The sequence below is a fragment of the Erigeron canadensis genome, chromosome 7 (assembly GCF_010389155.1).
Source record: "Erigeron canadensis isolate Cc75 chromosome 7, C_canadensis_v1, whole genome shotgun sequence".
Taxonomy (NCBI): domain Eukaryota; kingdom Viridiplantae; phylum Streptophyta; class Magnoliopsida; order Asterales; family Asteraceae; genus Erigeron; species Erigeron canadensis.
The window spans coordinates 12678828-12703454 of NC_057767.1; the positions used below are offsets into that span (position 1 = coordinate 12678828).

The 24627-nt window shown below is 32.8% G+C and overlaps 1 protein-coding gene across 2 annotated transcripts; it reads right to left on the bottom strand.

Annotated features, from left to right (window-relative positions):
• Positions 1 to 3165: 3165 nt before the first annotated feature.
• LOC122609552 (LON peptidase N-terminal domain and RING finger protein 1-like) lies at positions 3166 to 11053 on the bottom strand. Of its 2 annotated transcripts, XM_043782580.1 has the most exons (18): positions 10857 to 11051; positions 10093 to 10197; positions 9554 to 9636; positions 9310 to 9394; positions 9118 to 9204; positions 8940 to 9001; positions 7692 to 7873; positions 7550 to 7610; positions 7290 to 7467; positions 6792 to 6830; positions 6393 to 6454; positions 6273 to 6309; positions 5238 to 5287; positions 5074 to 5143; positions 4501 to 4576; positions 4262 to 4341; positions 4120 to 4188; positions 3166 to 3501 (listed from the first exon to the last, which is right to left on the bottom strand). In XM_043782580.1, exons 1-18 carry the CDS (start codon positions 10932 to 10934, stop codon positions 3457 to 3459), a joined length of 1449 nt encoding a protein of 482 aa, XP_043638515.1. In that variant the 5' UTR covers positions 10935 to 11051; the 3' UTR covers positions 3166 to 3456. The 2 variants fall into 2 exon arrangements, with proteins under 2 accessions (XP_043638515.1, XP_043638516.1); XM_043782581.1 differs by lacking the exon at positions 6792 to 6830 and having other exon boundaries at positions 10857 to 11053.
• Between the last annotated feature and the right edge of the window lie 13574 nt (positions 11054 to 24627).

A 24627-nucleotide genomic window follows, 5' to 3' on the forward strand; every position in this document is an offset into this window, starting at 1 on the left:
TGCAGGCAATGATAATTGTTTTAGATGGATCACTTCTCGAATCCTTTGGCCGCAACAAACTGTTCAAAAGATACACTTATATCAATTTCGAATAACATGCAAAACAAAGTGAAACAATTCAATGAAGTATAATCTCATTTTCTATCTAGCCAACTATCTTGGTGCCTACAACACCAACATTCTTACAACAATGTTGAATATATATATATATATATATATACTTGGCAACCCATCATCATTTGTTTACCCATATTTCAGCAAGGATGTTACCAAAGAATAACGAAAATTCCTATGATATAAAATCTTTTATTTGTGTTTATATTTTCCTATGATACATTTGTTTTGTTATAGAATGAAATATGTTTGTTTTTTATCTTAATATAATATTTCTTTTATAATACTATATTGTAACACCCCACCGTTGGCGGAAACATGAGGTGTCATGAAAAGTACAGCACGACATGTAATTACATAGATACTGCTAAATGAAATAGAATATAATAAATATATTCTCAAAAACATGAGTTCAAGTCATAACAGTGCCAGAATAACTTATTACAACCAAGTCCATAAAGAAATAATCCAAGACATGCAGCCTTAAAGTCTGACAATTAATAAGGAGTACTAATCTCCGAAGTCCAGCCTAGCATAGCAGTCCTTATTCTTGATTAGCCTGAGTACCTGAAAAGTATACTAAAACGTGTCAACACAAAGGTTGGTGAGTTCGTAGGTTTTATGTCAAAAGTCTAACAAAAGAAATAAGACTTTTGTCGATTCCTTTAAGTCTAAACAAGTAATAGTTCAATATATAACGAGTAGAGTCACGCCATAATAAGTCCAAATGCCTCAATGTCTAAAAGTCTGGCCTTACGGTACCTGCCTTAGTCTAAAGTCTCAAGTCTCAAGTCTCAACAGACACAATAAGTACGTACAAAGCACAACAAACAAATACATAATCACACACATACAACAAGATCAAAGCACGTCAAATGGCACAAGTAACTCTATACGCGCAGGCTCAATATTTAACATAAAACAGAAATCGACAAAACTGTTTGAAAATAAGTATATTTTCCACCCTAAAACTTGTAAAAAGAGGGGCTACGAAACTCATCTGAAAGCAGCACAAGTATAAATATCCTATATCAACGAACAGGAACACGAACTGTCAGAAACACTGAAACAAGCTCACTATCTGTCCAAAAGTCCTACATTGTCCACAAGTCACCCAGTAAGAACTTGGATTTAATTGTAGTCGTACATGTCCTATACTAGTGTCTTAAAAAATGCCATTATGTCTCGTCATATGTCATAATGTATATAATAGTCTTTTTTTCCTTATAAATTGTCCATTAATAATGTCACGTCTTTTGTTTATAACCCGTCAAGTGTTCATTTGGAACGTCACAATGTGATTTGTCTAAGTTCGGAAAATCATATCATTGATATTGTCCTTATAAAATCCTTGGATATATGTATATACATATGTCCATATCAATTTAATACTTTGTATACATCCATAATTAATTTAGTCTTTATATATATTTATATTTTCATATTAATTTAATTATTTATTGAACTTAGATTTAACTTTAAACATATAAATCCAATTAATTAAAATATATAATTTATCTTTATTAAAAAAAACTTTAACCTTTGACTAATTTACCAAAGTTTTATACGAACCCAAATTTTTGACTTTATCCAAATGATCAATTTAAACAAAAATGGTAATCTGCCCTTTGACCAAGTTTGACCGGCGTTGACTGACTTTGACCGAACGAAAATCAAGATTTCTGGTTAGATCTATGAACCATAACCGATTTCCAAGACCAAAATCACTAATACAATTCAGTTTTACGATGGATCTAACCAAGAACAACCCAAAAATCATATATATAGTCACGGTTTCAACTATTTTCGACTTATATATTTATATTTAAACCGAAAATGCAAAGATTACATCAAATCTAAACAAGAACGAAGATTTCGGATGTATATATTTTTCGGATTCAAAGATTTTCGGATCTAACTTCACGGATTTGAAAAGATTTCGGTCCAAGTTTTCAGATCCAAGAAGATTTCGGATTTTCATTTCGGATCTTGAGGATTCCGGTTATACCTTTTCGGATCTACCAAGATTTCGGGTCTACTATGTTCACATAACCAAACCGCATATATATATATATATACATATATACAAACTTTAGGATTTTCAAAAGAAGAAGAAGACCCGATATATATATATATAAGAAAGGATCTCGGATATATATATATATACCCCACCGAATATATATATATATTTATATGTAAATAAAAAAAATTCGGATTTAATCATATATATATAAACATAATACAACCGATTTATATATATACCAAGGTAAAGTTTTCGGATCTAAACAATAATAGATAAGAAAAATTCGGACCTATATATATATATATATCCGTAAATATGCGTATTTCTCAAAGAAGAACACGAATTTGATGAAGAACAAACGAATCAAGCATTGATTTATGCCATTCTTACCAAGAACTAAAAGAAAATAAGAAGAAGAAGATGATTGATGGTGGTTCGGTGGTGGTCTTGTGGCTGCCGATCGGTTGTATTGAGAGAGAGGGAGGAGGGGGCGGCTGAGAGAGAAAAGAGGGAGGAGAGGGAGTGAAGTGAGAAGGGGAGGGGGAGGAAATGAGAGGCTAGGTTTAGGTTAGTTAGGGTTTTGTTATTTCTATCCCTTAGTTGACCGAAATTTGACCATCTTTGACTCCACTAAAGCTCGTTTGACTCGACCATTCTAGAAGACTCGTGACCCGAAAATTCATTTTTGTCGACATATTTGAATGTAATTTTTCAATAGCTTTCCAACGGTTATAAACATGTCTATATTTGTTTATTAAATCTTTTATTGATTTAATTTTAAGTATTTTACTAAATTTGACATTTCCACAAGACAACTAGTATTCCTCCTGTTCTCGAGTCCACGTACAATTTTTACAAAGTCTAGATGCTCATAAAGCCCGAATCAAATATAAATTCATTTATTCCATGATAAAGTCTTAAAGACTAATAACATACATAAACCAAACGAACTAAAATGACTGGAAAGTGTTTCGGAAAGTACACTCAAATGACGGTTGTCACATATATTGAATATGATAATAAAGAACTGAGTGCAAAAATCATCATATATTAAACTTTATGTGTGAGTACAAAAATCACAATTGTGAAAGGGGTTGAATACAGGGGTGTGCTTGTAACTGTTCTATACCCCAAATAAAGTAAACAAGTTAAAGAAAAAATGGATTGCACTTTCTGTACCATTTTGTGTGTGTATTGCTCCCCTTTGGAACCTCTATATAGTAGTACAAAAGAATATTGAATTGCCTATAAAACAAAACAAAACTATACTTTATGAATTAATGAATGTAATTATGTCCTCATGTTCATCCAAATCCACATCATTGTTCTTCTGCTTTCATTACATAGTACCCCCTTCTTAACCTCTGCAGCCAATAATATATAATTAACAAGCATACAATGAACTCGAAAAGTTAGAATAATTAAACATATTGGTGTGGTCCAATAATTTGTTCCAAAATGTCATGTATCTCATTTATGTGACGAAAATGAGCTTTCACATTATAGAGAAGGAAATATGCAGCAATTTCAGCCTGTATATTTGAAAATGTGAAGCGGATAATGTTATAACTCCAACGGTTCAAACTTAGAAACTTAGCTAAAATATGTTTAAACTCCAGTGGGGCAAATGGGTCGAATTTTAAACCAAACAAAAAAATGAGACAAATTAAACAGGTCGAATGCCATACAAAGTGTAAGTGAATTTCTTCAGATATAGTTAATACTCAAATAATGGTAACTTCCAAAACTACTTAATTTGATATATTACTTATTTAAAAAAAAAAATGAAAAAGAAAAAAGAAAAGAAAAAAAAAAGAAACTTGACAAAATTAGTCGTTTTTAAACGAATCCACTTTTACTGGTTCATTACTCGCCCCATTTCGACACCTATACTTTTACACATTATCAAAACGTATAGATTAAAAATTTTCCATCAATGCAGAACAGTCGTCACAGAAGACTAGCAAGTTAAGACTTGGTACCTCTTTTGTATCTCTAAGGCGAAGAAGAGACAACCTTTCTTGAGGTCTCTGATTTGTTAGGGTAGCAAGCTGGAGCAATCTAAAGATCAGATACTGATTCATATAAACTAAAAGCAATGGGATGTCATGCCATAAAATGTACCCAAAAACTGAAGGATTCAGGATCGTTTGTTGAAGGCATCAGACCTTCCGCTCTATGCAGTTCCATAAGTCGTGTTTGATCTGTATGTAGATATTTAATATCACTTCCAAGATATGTTTTAAGATTAAGTAAGATTCAACACTTAATTTTTCAGTGTGATAAACCTTTTTAATGATATCCGCCAATGACATTTTTCAATGTAGTTAGGTTACTATTAAAATTCTTAATTATATTAATACCTCTATGTGCAGCCTCTTGAGCCACCTTTATCCAGGATCGAGCATATGCTGCTACTTTATTCGTGATTTGCAGCAACTGTATGCATCACCAGTCACTTAGATTTAACAAAAAAATAATATTGATTGCACTGATATATGCCAAAGACTGGCATTCTTTTTGTTCATAACTGTCTACAGTGGCAATACAGAAGGTTTAGATGGATTGGCGAACTAGTTGACACAACCAAGACTAAAATGGGTTAGATAACTATTTGGAATATATAATTTTTTGTATGAATCAAACTGGGTCGGTTTGGATTTGATTGACCTGCGACCACTTTTTTCGCCAATTTTTTTTAGTTATATCTTGATGCATAAAAGGGGGTTATAACAACGATATTTGTACAACATGTATCAAACAAACTAGTTAAAAAGTTTCAGCGTTCAAAATACAATGTGGGCGACTTAGGACCCATTTGACTCTTCCCCCTTTTGGCTAATTCATTCACTTGACCTATTAAAAATATACATAGCTAAATGGTTCAAATATAACAACTTTAACTAGAGTACAATTGGACAACCAAGTATACTTACATCATGTTTCTCTCTTGATCCATCAGGTGGCAACAAATCTTGTACCCATTCAACCTCAGCGACCCGATACCTTAAAATCAAGAAGAATAGACCCAAATTTGTTAAGGAACTATTAGAAGCAGTCAGATAAGTGGTTATGAAGAGTAAATAATCATTATACTCACCCATCTTGATCCCAGTTTCGAAGGATGCGAAATCTTCGCCGACTCTCAACCTACATGAGTTTGAAAAGTTAAAATGAGTATAACAAATTAAAGAAGCTTCCAAATGTGGAAAGAAAACTACGGATGCTGTTGTTTCTAGAGTCATTCCTTCGTATTTATTTGAGGAAAATGGAAACAACTAGTGGGATACTATCTACATTCACAACTACAGAAAAATATATATTCATTAGGTGTATCTATCATTTTGTAGATTGTGTGTTTTTTAAAAAACATGGAGGTCATAAGATATCATGGTATGTAAGCCTTTGACAAAAGTAGTTTTTGAGGTCAAATGGCACATTAGCCATTCAAAAGTCCACAGGGACGAAGCGCTAAATCAATGAGCATAGGCACTAAAGATGCTAAATAGGGGACTTTATCTGATAGACTGAAACTCACAACTAGATAAACTTATTTAGTAAGGAGCCATCATAACTGTTAGCTATCTGAATAAGCTTTCAAGGCAGCTGCCAAGTCAGCAAGCAAGCCGGACCATTCTTGCCAGTTCAAACCAATAAGACGTACACTTCCAGTAGATAGCGCACTACTTTGTAGGGGTGTAAATGCTAAGTGCAGCCCTAAGGGCTGCACTTAACGTGCATAAAAAATTTATACCTTCCATATCAAAAGCCCACCTCTGAATTTTATGGTAAGTGTACAACTATTTAATGTACATTAACTACAACCCTTAGCCCTGCATTTAGCAAAACCCTTTAAATAAATATGGGTCAAGCTCAAAAGTCTCCCAAAGTGTATTTAAAATGCTTAAAACCTCCCCACTTACCTTATTTAGAGAACTATTTTATAATACTATAGTTTTTGGAATTATAGATAACATGTCCAGTCATTATAAACTAAAATCCAGTTATAAGAAGACAAGTGTTTCAAGTAACTCCATCACATTCTTCTTGTATTACCCAACCGGCAATCCAAACAATATTGCCACCTCCAAAAACTTATCAGACACATACACGAAGAATGACAGTAATCATTCACCTCTAAGAAAAACCGTCCATCAGGAAGAGGCTCACAACTGCAAGAAAATAGGAGTAAATTTAACATAGATGTATAATGTCTATTGACTACAAATTTGAACAAGACATAACAAAAGTGTACTCTGTGATTTCCACTTCGCATGCATAATCAGCTACAGATCCGGTTGTGGGGTCAAGTATAACCTACACAAGATCAAAACAATCCAAGTTGATTCACTAAAATACGTGAAGGGGCGTTTTAAGAGTTTCTGAAAGGGATTACAATTAATCAGTTGTTTTAGTTTAAGTGTAATAAAACTATTTACAAAACTAATATACTGAAAGTCCAAAAAATAGAATTTAGTGAAAATGAACTAAAACAGTAGACGTGTGTTTTGTAAATGGAAGTGAATGTATCTCACATTTGGTTGATAGAAAGAGTATAGACTTCAAGTTGCAATAATAAGATAATTAGTTCCAAACAACAAATTCAAACACCCCATTAATCATAGCGGAAATAAATGGAGCTCTTTTTATATACCATTCCCATTCTGTGGTTTCCTTCCATAATCCTCCTCACCTGCCATTTAACAAAAAGGCCAATTATAACATTCTTGTGAGACTTGATAGACCAACATAGGCTTTTAAATCAGGGTCACTGATAAGGAGGTGACAACTTGGACTATTTACAACTGGAATTTGTCTATTCTAAATGGTCAACCATGTAAACTAAATAAGTTAACCTAATGCCGAAACGGGCCAAATTGGTGAAAACTATCAAACAGTGTATTTCTAGAGCAGAAAATCTTGTAAATCAGATTATTCAGAAAATAGGTTATCAATGAAATATCATCATCTTTGTGATCGTTTTTAGAAGAATATGGACTAGAAGTGTGTCAGGTCAACCCAAACAGGTTACCCAACCTGTCTTGCAAAGTCATTTGCTGCCAATAAGATCTTTGTATACGCCCTTAGTATTTCCTTTAATTAAGGAACACGACGGAGTAACTATAGGAATATGGGATCTTATGAAACTCACCATAAGTCTGTAACGAGCTTCAAATATATTTAGGTGTAACTTTTGGCAAGGAAGCACAACATCCATGACAAAAAGAGGTAACAGATCAGGACCCATATTTGTTAAACTCTGATGTTCTAATTTCCTTTCTGCGTATTCCTGCGGAAAGTTTCTCTCTATTATGCTGTTTAGTGTCACACTGAAAAAGGAAAATGAGTTAATTCCGTCAAATGGAAAATTAAAAAACAACTGACTGTTGGTAAGTATGGAAATAACCTCACCTTATTGTACACGTTCTAGGACTAATAAACAAAACTGTTCGGCACAAAGGGCATCTGTTCCCTAGCATTCATCGAGGGACAAAAGAATCAGTGAATTAAAATGTGAGATCTAGCTTTAGAAGAAAACAAGTAGGACACCAACCTCGGTCCATAGATTGGAAGAGGCAAGAGCGACAGAAAGTATGTCCACAAGGAGTTGTAACTGGCTCATATAGTAATTTTAAGCAAAGTGTGCAATCAAAATCATCAGTACGCGCTGGTCTCCCATGGAATCTCCTCCCAAATATTTCTGTTATTATTCTTTCCAAATTCCGTAGAGCATTGCTGTGTTACACCAGAAACACACTAACAGTCATATTTAATGTGATTTTAACTAGTCATATATGAAGTTTATAACTATGAACATGGAATTGAAAATATAGAAATGGGGTGCAAGTTAAAGTTGAAAAGAAAACAGAACCGTAGACATTTAACAGACAAAATCAAACAAAAGACAACATGGAAGTAGAGATGGCAAAATTACTGGATCTACAGGTGCAGTATGGGTTGAAACAGGCATTGCTTTTCTAGCAGTTGAAAGGGGATGGGTTTGGGTAAACCTAGAACACTCATCCGAAATCTTAATATGTTCTGGATAGTTATTATATCAATACAAAATTGAAAATTGCCCTATATCAAGATAACCCTAAGGGACTCATTCATTCTAATGATTTTAGTGCCAAATTAGGTGTGACTGTGATTTACTAGAAACCAAGGGATTCCGGGTCAAGCACAACTACGAGTTGGTGAGTGCGGTGTGGACGCTTGGCCTACATTGATTCATAGCATAGCAAGGCTCACCGGGGATGTGCCCCCTTGCAGGGTTAAGAGGCAACACCCATTACAAAGGTCTAGCGTGCAGTGCCCTCAAAAGTGTAAATTAGTACTCTAACTCATATTAACAGATATTCCCGCCTGAATATCCTTTGAAATTAAATCTTGCTTTTTTCTAGAGTTGTAACTCTTCGTTTGGACAGTAATAGAATTATACAAACCAACTAATTTAACTTTATAAGAGTTATAAACTTTCATATCCAAAAGTTGTGTCTCTTTATATATTATATACACTAACATGTATCTGGTTTCGATTTTGCACATGAAAATTCACATTATCTCAAAGTTCAGACTCAAACTCCTAGTTGCCTTGGATAAGACACGTCCTTTGTTTTATCTCATTGAAGATTTTGTGATACCTTGTGGCAATCCATAGGGTCGAAATTCGTTATAGCGAAAGTGATCACACGACTCAAAGAAAAATCCGGTTATCCCCAAAACCAAAAATCTGGCCAAATTTTCTACCTACAATAGAAAGGATGTGAAACACTTGCCAAAGTATGATGTTCTTAATTACCTTGAAGCATCAATCTGAATACCGGCAATAATTACATCACGTGCTTGCTCAAACCTCTCTAGCTGCCAACAGTTTATCGTCAGAAGAAGAGGACACATATAGAAAGTTTGCAACATACTGAAGAAATACTTAATTGAAAAGGATCAAAAGAGAAGACATGAGAGATGAAAATTCTCACCAAAATGAGTGCATTTGCTTTCAGTATGTAAGGATTTACAGATTGACTTCGCAAGTTCATAAACTGCTCAGCATCCTTCAATGCAAGCTAAAATGAACATTCAAGTATGAAAACGTATCTTTCAAGATTTCATAAGCTAAGAAAAAACAAAAGAACGAGCAAGATCATACAAAATAAATATAGATCACATACGCCAGCATGGATTGTAGGATCAAGCCCGCTCAATGGTCTATGTTCAGATACAGAAGGTGGTCTGTTTTTTAGGAATTGACTGATCCTGGATAGACAAATAAGAAGTTTCTGTTGTCACAAAAGAATGTAACAGGAACGCATCCTAATACATGAACAACTTAGTGCACCCATACATGAATTGCTGAAAATTCCACAAAACATATAATTTAGTGAAGAACATAAATGACATTTGAGATATTTAAACCTGAGATACGCAGCACATCGGTTGTTAAGAATGACAGGATCATCTGGTTTAATACGATGAGCCCTCGAGTAATTATTGACTGCCTGCTTTATGACCATTATTGTTAGCAAAAAGTACAACTAAGGGGTATTTAGAAGTTGTGTTTTGATGATGATTATCTGGATACCACATTTGCAAAACGCAAACGAATCAAAAATAGGTATTTGGCAAACCATTTGAAAGAGTTGATTATATACGTTATCCTGGAAAGAGAACGCAATAAACAGGTTGAGACACGCTTTTTTAAGACTTTGCTGATATATGCAAACTATGTTTTGAAAACAGAATACCAAACACCCCTTATATAGAGTTTGAAAAGCGGAAAATGAGTGCTCCCTAAAACACATTTTCAATACAAAACTAAAACAAATATCAAATCATCTTATGCATAACATGTTCATGACTAGATAATAGATAATTACTTAGAAGTTATAAAATCCATATGGAGATATAGTACATTTTCAAAATTTCAATATGAAGAAACAAAAATATGTATTAACCTCCTCGAAGCGGTTTTCTCTGAATGCTTTGTTTCCCATTTCCATAAGATCATAAACATGACTAAACCTCCCTAACGACATCGATCTGGACTCTTCTTGATTCCCCTGCATCGAGTCCATAACCAAATTTTCAAAAAAAAAAAAAAAATATATCGAGAAAGATCTCTTCCATCCAATATCACTTTACAGTTTAATTCCCCGTTTTGCTACTTAATGTTGTTACCATATATTTTTTTTTCCCATTTTTCAAAACTTGTCACAATTTGACCATCAACTTTGATATTGACAAAGCCGGCTTATACTATTACCTCCCTCAAATTCCAAAAATTTGATGATACTAACAACAAATACTAATCCACATATCTAAAAACAGGATTATGTTATGTTTAATGATGTTCACACACACAAATCAACATTATAATGACGTCTAAAGACATTTATTCTTGTATTTTTTTTTAAAGATATACATTAGTTGTAATTAGTAATTAAACGTCAATAGCTGAATTTGAACCCAAACGTTGAGACAGTTTATTCATGTTGGACAATACTTTTACAAATGTTCACACATTAGAAAAAAAAAAAAAAAGGTAAATTGAGATTCTTATTTACAACACCTAACTAGTATTGTCATGGCTATTTTCTATACTTTTTATCGAGATGTTTATCTAGCGAGGTTCGAATCAGTATATAAAGCATGAACATAACAAAAAAAAAAAAAAAACACAAGTAAAAAAAGAAAAACAAAAAAATTTTAAACGACTCACCCAAACAAAATCTTCAACATCATCAACTCCTTGTAAATTGAAACCAGGTGACGAAGATGATCCATATTCAATATCCATATTCGAAAAGAAAAACAAAATAACCAAAAAATTTTGATAAAATAAAATAATAATGTTATGGCCTGCAAATTATGAAACAAAAAAGACCGAGTAGTAGTAGTAGTAGTAGTAACTAGAGGTGGTGAAAGGGCGTGTGTCGTGTCATGTGTGCTTCCGAGGATGATACATGGATGATATTAATTCATAGACGTGTTTTCTTTATATTTCAACAACACACAGTTACTGTGTGTGTACAACTGTTTTTGCATATGTTACAAGTTGGGCTTTTACTTTTTTAGAGCTTTCGTTCTCATTCAGTTTGAATGAAAAAAAGAAAGTACGGAATTTACGGTGAATGGAAAGTATAAGTAGTAGTATTTTTTCACTGTAGATTAGGTGTTTAAAATAGAAAGTTGGTTTTTGGGCTGAAATTAAGTATTGTTTTTAGTTTGGCGAGCATAGTGTGTGCGCGTTGCGACGGCTAGAAGGTGATAGGCATTAGACAATATAAAAGGGAAGCGGTGGAGAAGGAGGGCAGTGACGGAGGGTAATAGAAGATCGATGAGAGTGTGTAATGATTATAGAGAATGGGGAAAGGAGGGTATATAAGGGTTTTATGTTTAAATAAGGGTATTTTGAGAAGAAAAAAATGTTGAATTTTAAGATATTCAATACTTTTTATAAGTAAATATAGATAAAAAAAATAAAAAAAAAATAAAAAAAAAAGGATTATACTATATATGAGTGTATATCATAGTTAAACAACCCTGTAGACAGCTTTGGTTTGTCTTATCTGATGTATGCTTGATGCTTTGATATTGTTTGACTTGGAATTGATACAACCTTCCTCACAACAAAACGATACTCAAAACAATATACTAGATTATTAACTTTGATTTAATTTTGTCAAATAACGTAAGGGAACAATTATGTTTATTTTTACTTATAATTCATGTCAGGATAAGTGTGAATGTAAATAGCTAAAGAATTTTTTTTTTATTTTACATACTTTTGAAAATGTAAAAGATAAAAATGAAAAATTAGTATAAGAAAACTAGTACAAAATTAAATTTGTAAATGAAAAGATAAATAATTAAAATTATAAATTGTTGTTTATGTTGAAAACTAGAAAAACTTAAGGATTAAATTTAAAAGTTGATAAAAAGGTAAATATTTTGAAAACTAGAAAAACTTAAGGATTAAAAAAAAAAGTTGATAAAAAGTTAAATACTTTGAAAAAGATAATAATAATAATAATAATAATAATAATAATAATAATAATAATTTAAAATTTGAACAATGAACTCGCTAACAAATTTCACTTTTCAATCTTTAGGCTTCGCCATTCGCGGTTAATATATAGTTTGTAAGATATTGTGACGTTGTTAATTTCAATTTAAATATTTTCATAAAAAATGATAGCATACTTTAAAAGCTCGAGGAAGAAAAAAATTAAGAAAACTAACCTCTTTTAGTTGGGGAAAACATCTTTGTTTTTCATTTTTGTTTTTTAAGAAAACATAAAAAATAGAAAACACGTTCAAATCATAGTTTTTCAAAAATATTTTCCATGAAAAAAAAAACACTGTTTTTCACTTTTCTATGAAAAACTAGAAAACATTTTTTTATTTTTTTCCATTTTTATTTTCCATTTTTTAAATTTTCAAAGCCTCAAATTGTATTTTATTTTCTAGTTTTGAACGCGTATATAAAATTTCTATTTGTTTTTTTAAAAATGGAAAACTCCTTTCATTTTTTTTAAAACTCAGAAATGAAAAACTAGAAAGCATTTTTCTACAACTATAGATAAGAAATGAATAATACAAAAAGTGTTTTTTCACAACCTATGAATTGATGCCACTAAGTTTATAATATGTTTAGATTTATACTACACACCTTTGTGTTTTAAAAAATATATATTTTTACCAAATTTATACTAATGAACCACACACTTGGAGCGACGAGGCATTTAGGGTGCGTTTGGTTCACAGATTCCATTCCGTGGTACGTTTGGTTGTCAAAAGATGATGGAATTTCATTCCATTGGAATGTAAACATTCCATCAAATGATGGAATCTCCATTCCTTGGGGTTATTGGATGGAATTTGATTCCTTCATTCTCTTGAATTTTAAGAAAACAAAAAACATTCCATCAAATTTCATTCCTTCAGAATCTAATTCCGTTGACAGATTTCATTTCTTACAAAAACATTCTGTGAACCAAATGCGCAATTACTTAGATTCTATTCGTAAGGTAAAATTTAATCATTAGCTTCATCTTTGTGAGATTTTTCTTAAATTCGGTTCAACTTAATGGACATGAGTTTCCAATCAGCTAGACTAGTGGTCAACGGAGTATTTCAGCTCATGATACTGGTTATCTTTGACCATTTGATTATGTTGGATGGAAGTCCGGATTTTGTGTTTAGTTGTAAAAAAAAATTACGTATACTTTGAACTATAAATTTCAAGGTATATAAATACATTCTTGATATATAGAAATTTAGGGCGGAACTTGAACGAGTACTGGAAGGGTCAAAAAAAAATTTAGAATTTTAGGTTTTCTCTTTTTTGCATCTATGTTTTGTTTATGAGGGGGTAAAAAAACATAAAAACTTTTATTTATCTTTAAATACTATATAATTGCTAAATATGATCCAAAATTTTAGAAGGACCATAACCCCTTTGGTCCTTCATATCTTCCGCCAATGATACATATGTATTACCAATAAACCTTTATACTTAGTCAATATATATATATATATATATATATATATATATAATATTAGGTCCAGATTTATTGAACCCATTCTAGACTTAATGACTGGAGCGTCACTGAAGATTTGTCCAGAAATAATAGAAGGTTAGTGAGCTATTTACTTGTACAGAATATCTAGTGTCCACCAGATTAGCTCACTGGACTTCACTCCAGTCCAGATCGATCCTACTAAAGACATTCCTACTGAAGTCAAAGACTGAAGTATGGAGAAAGAAGACTGACAAACAGTGGAGCCCACTGGCAGTCTTACCAGATCTACTGACTGGAGCCCTTGTCAGTGTTCGAGACCTTACAAGTCTGAACACTGATTACGAGGAATTGACTTGTTTACCTTTACTCGTTTTTATCCGGGCAATCCATTTGTCCCTTGTTAAAAGTTCTTACATGCGTGTAAAGGTGGTTGGTTAAAGTACAACAAGTCACATCAACGTGACTTTATTCATGTACTTTAAATCAATGCATTTAAGGAATAAATATTATATTCTTTAAAATGCATGTAACTTTATTTGTACGGCAAAAAGAATTAAATATTAATTCTTCTTGCCTATATATATCAAGTCATTTCCCTCGTTCAAATTACTTTTTGCAATTTGGTGAACTTGTTAAAATACTCTCGATCATAACAGTTATACTTCACAACTTTAAGTATATCAATCCGAGGAGATTATTTAGCAAGTATAAATCACTTGTAATTCAAAGATTGTTTAGATACTTACATACTTGTAATATTTAGGTTTCGCAACAATCTTGTATTTTGTTTAACATCAATAAATAAAATACACTTGAAAATTACATTCGTGTTCCACCATTCATTTATTTGCTTAATTATTGCTTTATTTATATCCTCGCATTTATATTTTAAAGTAATACTAGTTCATCTTAATGCATACTTAACTTATTATTCTACACTCGTGAGTTAAACCATCGTGTGAGGAAACTTTACATATAAGAGTGTTAACCCTAATTTCTTGTTTTAATACGATGCTCTCTCATTTTTTTTGTTTATACCACCTCTTCTTTCTAATCATCTTGTTTATCTATGTTGTTTTTGTAATTTTGATGTTGAAACATGATGTTTGTTAATTGTCATTTTCCTTTATATTTACCGTTTGATATAAGGAAAATATTCATTTGAACCCATATTTATTTAATAAACCAGTAAATAAATCTCGGGAAGGGATTTTCTTAGTCAAGTTAGAGAGATCTTGACCATTAAATTTTAATCAAAGGTCAAAATTCAAAAATAATCTTAAAAATCATCTTTGAATCTTGACCTTTGATTATAATCCAATGTTCAAAATTTATTTAACTTGACCCTTCAAGTTCAAACTAACTTGAGGGCATCTCCATCTATAAATCTTAGCCATACACTTTCTTCACTTTCTCTCTCATCCATTATCATTACTTTAATCTTATTCATTTAAAATCTTTTATCTGAAAAATCATACATCGATAAGATATAAAAAAGTTTTGAGTCTTATTAGAGAGTTCATCTAATATACTTTTGATGACTTTTTTTTTTATATATGTATTTACACAATGTTCAATCAAATTTGATTGGTTTAGCCAATCAAAATATTTCCAAAGGCGGAGTCCATGCGGCTAAGAGCGGAGCCCACACCGTATCCAACCACCACTATCTCTTGATCACCGCCCATCAAATCAAATCCACACCATTCTCAAATGCGTTCGGCTTTCAACCACTTTATAAGTTTCCTTAAAGACGAAGCTTGATATAGGTGAAGCCCTTCTAAACAGGTTATGCCCGTTCAATTGAAAAAAATTAGCACGGTACCCGCGCAATGTGGAGGGAAAAACTCACCAGGACCATCATAATAAAACTAGCACGGTACTCACGCAATTCGGCGGTCGTGGCCATGACGGTGGTATGGTGGTGTCAAAGACAGGTAGTGATAGTGGCGACTATTGGTGGTTTTGACGGTGTCGAGTGGTGTGGGTTAATATAAATGTAATTGATGTAAAGTGGCAATGAAAATTTTTATAGAAGATATAAGGATACCGGCGCAATGCATTGGTGATATAGTGGTGGCGGCAACCGGGGGTGATGGCGGCGAGTACTAATGGTGGCGACGACGAATGGTGGAAATAATTGATGTAAAACTAATTCATATAAAGGTGCATTGCAAATATTTTAAAAACTAAGATACTGATGGTGTAAATTAATTCATTAAGATATAATGATTATTTCTAAATTCCTTTTTTCTGACAGTAGTATGGATCTATAAGAATAAAATGATAATTACTCGTATATTAGACAAACCGTAAAACTAGTATTTAACAAAAATGGATCAAATTATAACTATGCAAAAAAGCTCTATGCTTTTACAAGTTATCTATGCATAAAATGTACAACAATGTATTGCATGAATATAACAAATTCAACCTTTAATCGTCGTTAAATGTAGTCACAAAAAAAGCTGTTGCAAAACTAGTCCTTTTATCTAAAGGTAATCGACAGTTTTTAATTTATGTGACACAACTTTAACTGTAGATAATAGTATAGATTTTATTGCTTCTGGTACAACTATGTATTACATAGACAAAACAACAAATAACTCTAATTGTCGTTAAGTGTAGTCACAAATTTTCTACAAAACAGGTCCTTTCATTCAACGGTCGTTGATGGCTGTTACTTACTTGACTTAACTTTAACTGTATTTAATAGTATAGCTTGTAGGTACAACTATGCAATATGTAGATAAAACAAAAACTAAAAAAAGGCTTTAACGGACGTTAAGTATAGCATAAAATCTGCTGCAAATCAGGTCCATTTTTATAATAGACGTCAACGACCATTGCATGACTTTTAATTTAACGAAGTCCACTTACAATTAGGGATGTGCATGATTTGGTCCAAACCGGCTAAACCATTTAAACCGGGGTATTTGGACGGATTGGTTGGTTTTAAATCAAAATTTTAAACTGTCGGTTTGTTTTTTCCGTAAACCATTTGTATGGTTTGGTTTTGGTTTTAGATATTATACAATCCGGTAAAACCAAACCGGACCATTTACTTTTAATAAATGTAAGTTTATATCTATATTAATAGTTAATAATGTAAATTGTATATACTTATTATTTGTCAAAGTTGTAGACATGATATATATCGAATCCTAAATTGTTATGTTTGTTTGTTTTATAAGACTTATGAATATTTTGTTATGTCATGATATCGAATCTTAGATGCTACGTATTATTTTATGCTTTTGTACATTTAATTTCAAAAAATAAAAGACCGCTTAACCGTCCAAACCAAACCGGATTAATTGGTTTTGGTTGGTTTGATTCGACATAACAATTTGGACGGATTAGTTTGAAAAATCATGAAACCGTATGTATTGGTTTGGTTGAGATTTTTGACTAAAACCGTCTAAACTGGACCATGCACATCCCTACTTACAATATGTTCCGCCAGCAACAAAATGCGGGTGCATTTACCAGTACAACACTATTTTAAACATGCAAACAAATAATCCAAAGAATCCATTGTACTCTAATAAAATTAATTATTTTCTTTAGTTAGCAAATATATATTTTATGTTCCAGACTTCCAGTCCATGACTTAATGGAGAAAGAGGGCCGTCTTGGAGCTTAGATTCGATAAAATCGGCGCCCCCGTTGAAATTTAAGCAACCCACAAAAAATAAACACTATAATACGAAGACTAGAGTAATTTATACAAGTATTTACACTTGTTTCATGGTTGGAAACTTTTTCCTTTAGGCATTTTCACATAATACCAAACATAATTACAAGAAAATAGGTATTTTTCAACACAAGCATCCAAATTATTTTGGACTGGTTATCTTGGTATTATGGAAAATCCTTTCGATGTTTGTACAAAAAACGTGTTTTGTAATTATTTATGAGCAAGGTGTTCAATTTTACTCAAGGTATTTTTAGTTTCCAAAAAGGAAAAAAGGTCTACAAACTTATAAAAGTATAGTGCACGACGAAAGTACATTTTCTAATAGTAGTTTCCCGATAACCTTTTATGATTGATTTCGCACTTGGTTTAATTGATATTTCAAATATATAACGTATTCTTTATATAAAATAATGAAAATGTTATGACATCAACATTTTATAAAAGTAGCTTGATGTACTAAATCGAGTTCAAAAATTATAAATTAGAATCACCTAAAAACTTACTACTACACTCTATCGGGCAGTGGATCCGACCGTTTGCAATACAGTTAAACGGTAAGATCGTGTTCGTTCTCGGGAATTGATTTAGACTAGTTGTTTGGTAAAATGATTTAGAAAAAGGGTGTTGCTTCAATTCTCTCTTGACAATTACATTAAAAGAAATTTAAAAGACAATTTGCATAAAAGTAAATAAAAACTTCAGACAATAATAATAAAGATCATCCACCTTGAATTCACAAGACTTCAAACATGATTGCATTTAATTAAGGACAAATTCATTTGAGTTAAAATGATAATCGTGAAAGAATTAAGGTGTTCACGTGGTACCACCAACCGTGAACAAATTACCCGATCACCTAGATTGCTAGTTAAATTACCCAAGCCGGTACCACCAATTCCTAGACAACCTTACCGACATTTAGTTTGTTTGATCATCGAATTAACAATTGTATCTATATGATGATAACGTGGTACCACCAACCGTTATAAAGCACGTTGACAACATATTCCTTTCATTAAAATGATATTCACTATCATACCATGAACTAGTGATAATTGCTTATAGACAAACAACCATTTGAAAATCACAAATGCATCCAACTAGTACCACTAACAAAGAACACACATGCCACCAATATCAAAATAATATATATTAAGGAATTAAATCATCAAGATCTCGACACAATGATAATTAAAATCAACTCTTTGAATTAAAAATATAGCAATCACATCATTCGTCTAGTTTTATCAAGGTGGATGATTGAACATTTAGCCACTCATGATCAATTCAAAATAATGATAAAAATAAAAGAGAAACATGATGCACCAATCGTTTGAGAAATTGAAATTGCTAGACAATAAAAGTAGATACGATCTAGATGGGTGCTCGTGAATCTTCAATGAATTGATGGAAGAAATCCTTGCTTCGATCCTTGAAATAACCCCTTGTAGAGCAGCTCCTAGAAAGAATTTTGATAAGTTGGGAATTAAGGTTGTGTTTCTTATTTATACTTCTCCAAATCTGATGCAAAAATCGTCCAAGGGCTTCAGCTCCCGTGCACCCACTGCAGCACAGTGGGATGTGCATTCCCTCACTGCGGCGCAGTGAGGATCCACGTCCTATTTTCTCCTTTAGGTGACTGCGGCGCAGTGGGCTCATGCTTTCTCCACTGCGGTGCAGTCAAGACTTGATGATCAAAACCACTCTCTTTACTTGTGACTTTACTCCAACTTTCTATCTTCTCAACCTTAAACAACTCACGAACTCACAAATCAACTTCTTGGCCTCAGATTTCATCCAAAAATGTGTCAAATGATCACGTAACCTGTTTAGCGCCTGAAAACACTAACAAACACCATAAACGCGCCAAATACACATAAAATCAACTTAAAACACTTAATAAAATGGCCAATAACGATGTGGGCGATAGGTATAAAATTGTCACATCATAGCTTATTTGTGAACTTTAAAATTTTTCATAAAGTTTATTTATTTTTAATCTATTTATGATGTCATATACACTTTCCTTTTTAAAGATTATTTCATTTTATTATTATTATTTTTTTTTTGAAGAGTGAGTTAATGTCATTTTTTTTAAAATTGTTTTTATTTTCTTTTGAAAACTCTAATAATTCATACATGGTTTTTTAATTTTTTATCATCTAAATAACTTTTTCATAACAGATACAAGTATTTAAATTATCAGCATATTATGCTGGTTATTAATTTAATTACATTTATTTAAAACATAAGGTCTCCGAGGCTATGATCATCGTTGAATTGCCGCAACTTCAGTGCCAAAGATACGTTTTTACAAGATTTTATTAATATGTCCAAGGCGAACCCGTGTTACCTAGTTAGTTTGTTTATAAAATTGTTCTTGGAAACACACACAAAAAAATCTCAACGAAAATTTAAATTATGTGTTATATTAGTTACTAGATTATTTTCCGCATAATACGCAAATTTAAAATAAGTTTTTGTTATAACTTATAATATAATTAATAATTATAAATAAGACATGTTGACTATTAATTTTAAAAATGTTTTGTAACAAAAAATATTAAAAGGATTTGTATGTTAATTATATATTTTGCAAGATAACAACATAAAGTTAAATGTAGCTACTACATGTTGAAAGTTTTTATGTATTAGAGATAATTAATGATATGTTAAATTTTTTTGATATCATAATTTGAAAAAAATAGATAAAAGATGTTAAAAAATGATGATGTTGTCAGTTTAATAATCTTTTATTTTTTTTATTATTATAGGCACCGGATACATATCGGTAATATTTTTTATTTAAATATCATAAAATGCTAATGCTGTAAAATTAAATAGTTATTATCCAATATTTAAAATGTTATATGATAAAGATCCTATATAAAGTCATAACTTGATAATAAGGTAAGATATAAAACAAAAGGATATGTGAAATGTATGCAAATTGTGTAGTGAACCTTTAGAAGTAATAAAGGAAAGTAGGTATTTGAGGAAATGTAGGTATTAGAATTACTATTAATATTGTGCAAAAAGGTTACAAATTGTAGAGTGGTGGAGGGTTTATATACACCTAGCAATTACACTTAGCACCCTTGCTAATTTCAATACAAGCCCTTAATTAATTATCAAAACAACCCTCCAACCACACTTATGTAAATACAAGACAATAAAAATAGGAAATACAAAACTAGCACTAATTATTTCAAAAGCTAACAATCTCCCCCCTTTAGTGCGGTTTTAGAGTTGGTCCTTGTTGGGTTTTCTTCTTTTTCCTCTGCCTTCGGTTTCTTTTCTTGGTGGAGGATTCGGTTTTGTCTTTAAAGAAGGTTTGAGGTTTGAATGCTCTTTTATCGTATCGGCTCTTGGCTTCCTTCCAGTACTTTCTTGGGAAAAAATGATATCTAGGATCAGCAGGTCGGTTGGGAGGTTCGATTATGTTGTCGTCGAAGTTGACAGGAGGCATGTTGTGTAGACCAGGCTCATTGTTTGGCGAATAAATTACCCAAGACCCTTATGGTACGTGAATGACGCATGTTTGTTCATTGGGAAGCCTTGCCGCAATGATTGTCCTCGATCTTTTTCTATGTTCAAGCCTTGATTTGATCTTTTTAATCACCTTCAACAATCTTTTTTTTTCTTTATCCGACTCTTCAAATTCATGGAGACTTTCAATGACTCTCAAGCATTGTCTGAGGGTGCCATCAGAATACTTGCATAGCTCGTCGAGTCGGATGAATATCTTATGCCCCTGATCGCTGATAAATACAACTCCCCTAGGGTTATCAAACACAGCCCCAATGTGAAAATTATCAAGATTGATGCCTCTTATTCTTTGGTTTGGTGTGGTGAGGTTAACTTTCTTCCTTCTCTTTTCGATGCCCAATTGGAAGTCTTTTTGTGTTTGACTTAGGATAAGACTATCCATGTATCTCTTTATCGCATAATAGGCCTCTTGATTTTCTGGATCTGGCTAAAGGAGCTTTCGGGCGAAGTAGTGAAAGAGAAAGATGAGGTCTTCGGCAGACAATAAGTTGAAACGAGCTTCAGTAATCATGTACTTCCGACCATCTTCCCTTTTGACAATTAACCAAATCAGACCAGGAGGTCTAGCAAATCCCAGTTCGCGCCATTCTTTGAAATGAATGCTATCAACATCAACAATCTTCAATTTAAACTGTTTCTTCCATTCTTTGTTCACCTTTTTACTCTTGGCATCAATCAAGTCTTTTAAGTACTTAGCACGTTGATTCTCAAGATTATATGCTCTTCTAGCTCTTAATTCGTCAATATCGATCTTTTTGAGTTCATCTTGATTTGAGAAGATATGTGAGGCCTTTTCTTCAAGGAATCTTGTAAGACGGAATAATTGGGGAGGGATGGCAGATAATCTATTCTGCTTCTTTCATTGGTTCTAAAGCCTCCTTCATTGATTTGAACATGGGGAACAACGGTGGTGTTTTGTATGCGAGGATGGTTGAGGTGGTGAATGAGTTGGTGAAGGTTTAAGTGGCTGAGAGTTAGGTTTGGTTGAGGAACAGAGGAATAGTTGTCAAAGCTGGGGGGAGGTAGATCATCATTATCTGAGGAGTCATTATCATCATTTGGATCAACATCGTTGCCATCGACAAAAGGATCATCAAACTCATCATTTTCGTTTACATTATCGACCATCACTGATGAATCAAGGTTAAAGCCCTGAGATTGAGCATCATCTCTCAAGTCCACATCTTCTACAACTTCAGTAGCATTCCTTGCTTGAACCTCTGTGATTTCTACATTTAACTCCTCGGTCATCACAACATCTTGTTGAGCATCATGAGGGGCATCTTGTGTCTGTGCTTCATCTCCAGCATCAACATTGTCGCCAACAACTTCAGTGGTGGCACTTGCTCTTACTTCAATCGTCTCAGAATCTCTATTCTCCCCCCTCGTGTTGATCCTGATCATCAGGATCATCACGTCTGCGATGGACGACTGTAGCTTGTTGGCAAGACTCTTCTAAGTCCGCAATTCTCTTTAAAGCTGCTTCAAGTTGTGCATTATTAAGAAACTATTGCTGTTCGGCTTCTTGTTTTTGGAGTAGTAGTTGATGTTGATGGTCAAATCGAGCTTGAAGGATTGCAATAATGGCTTTGTCAAAGGTATCGGTTTGATTGTCGAGAGAGATGAGGGCTGCATATATACAATGGCACCATCAACGAGGAAATCCATTCTGCGATTAACAAGTATGCGAATAGGAAACATTGTTTCCAAGGTTAATTTTTTTCAAAAAGATCTAATCGTACACCGTTTTTCACAAAAGATGTAAAAATAGTACAACAAGGCGTTCTATATCTTACTTCTTGGGGGAAAATAATGTAAGATTGATAAAAACTCACTGTATTTGAGTGAAAAGAAATTAAAGAAACAGATCATACAACTTGTTTTGCAGAAGATGCGAAGGCAGTACATCAAGGCGTTCGATGCCTTGCTTCTAAAGAAAACCCAATGTATGATAAGTTAGAAAGAAAAGTATTTCAAGTAAACACAGTTGATTATACACCGGTTTTCACAAAAGATGTAAAGGTAGTACATCAAGGCGTTCGATACCTTACTCATTAGGGAAAATCAAAGTATAATTAACTGTATGTAAAAACATAGAAAAATGAGGCAACAGCTGTTCGTGAGTCCAATCAAGATTCATGAACATTAGATTGTTCATAAACACGAAAAATCAAGGATACACCAATCTATATAAGAATGCATGACGAAATAAGTTTAAAAAAGAATTTTTCTAAGTTTTTATTTCAAGAATTTTCCAAGTTATTGAAGGTCGTTATTGGATTTCAAAATTTGTGAAAAAAAATGGTATCTAGTGAGAGAAAAATTTGGCAGAGTGTCGTTTTAGGAAAAGTGGGTTTTCAAGAACTAATATTGGTATGAAGTGGTACCAATATTTGCAAAGCATCAAGAAATCAAGTGAAAACTTGAAATCGATGCACTTGCTAAGTTTGGGAAAACCAATTTTAATATCACGACAGAATATACGCAAATAAGCACACAAATAGGGCAAGTAAGCAAGTAATTCATGTATACCACAAAAAACATATAAAAGATAATCAAGCATGAAGTAATATGAAAAGAAATAGGAAAATAAGATACCCGAATACGTGACACAGTCAGATAAAAGCACACGAAAACGACACGAAGTCAACCCTGAAAATGAAAATTTACAAGTTCTAAACATATAAGAGAAAGCCGATAATAAAACATTAAAGAAACTGGGAAAAACCGGTTTTTGTGAAAGAAAACCGGTATCTACACTATAACTATGGAAATGCCGGTTTTGGGGGTGAAAACCGGTATTAAAACAGGTAAAGTCAAGGAAAGCCGGTTTAAGTAAACGTTATACCTGAAAGCCGGGATTGAAGAAAGGAAGAACAGAAACCGGTAATCAACAGAGATATTCAGAAAGTGAGGGAAAGCCGGTAGGAATGCCGGTTTTTGAGAGAATGCCGGTATTAGTGAAGAAAAGAAAAAACTTAGAAAAATTTTGGAAAGGTTTTATTGGGGTCAAAGTCCGGTATTTATAGTAGTCAATACCAGGTTTTGACTACCGGTGTTGAAATCCGGTATTCGTTTGAAACCCGGTATTGGTTTGAAATCCGATTTTTTTTTTCAATTTTTTTTTTTAGTGTTGAGTGTTGAAAAAGAAAATTTGGAGATAAACTTGCAAACCAAAGTGATTTGGAAAAATGACAAAGGAATACATTCATGGTGACGAGCAAGAAATTCATGAGAATGGTAGATAGGCAAATAGAACAAACTATGCATAAGAACACAAACTCCCCCTAGACAGAAGCATGCAGTCAAGAAAGAGAATAGTTGACTCCCCCTAAATTCATGCATTCTACCCTTTTTCTCCCCCTCAAACATTGCACGTAAGATCACAGAAGCATACATCAAATGTTTGACAAGCAAAATAAGCATAGAATGTATGGTACAGAAGCAGTTAAGTATATAAATTCAACATACCCAGCTTGGTTTTCAACAGATTGAACCTTTGTTCGTCCAAAGGTTTAGTGAAAAGGTCAGCAAGCTGGTAGGCAGTCGGGGCAAAGTATAATTCTATGTTACCTTTCTCAACATGATCTTTGATAAAATGGTACCTCACATCGATATGCTTCGTCCGGCTATGTTGAATTGGATTGCATGAAATAGCAATAGCACTTTTGGAATCACAGTATATGGGAATACGATCATAGTTAAAGCCAAAGTCA

Bases quoted from the DNA above. Each gene is read 5' to 3' on its own strand.
- LOC122609552 (XM_043782580.1), bottom strand. From the start codon at position 10,934: ATGGATATTGAATATGGATCATCTTCGTCACCTGGTTTCAATTTACAA. The intron at 9,205-9,309 runs GTATGTGATCTA...TGTTCATTTTAG, and splicing joins ATCCTACAATCCATGCTGGC to CTTGCATTGAAGGATGCTGA. The intron at 5,288-6,272 runs GTGAATGATTAC...AAACTCATGTAG, and splicing joins ATGGACGGTTTTTCTTAGAG to GTTGAGAGTCGGCGAAGATT.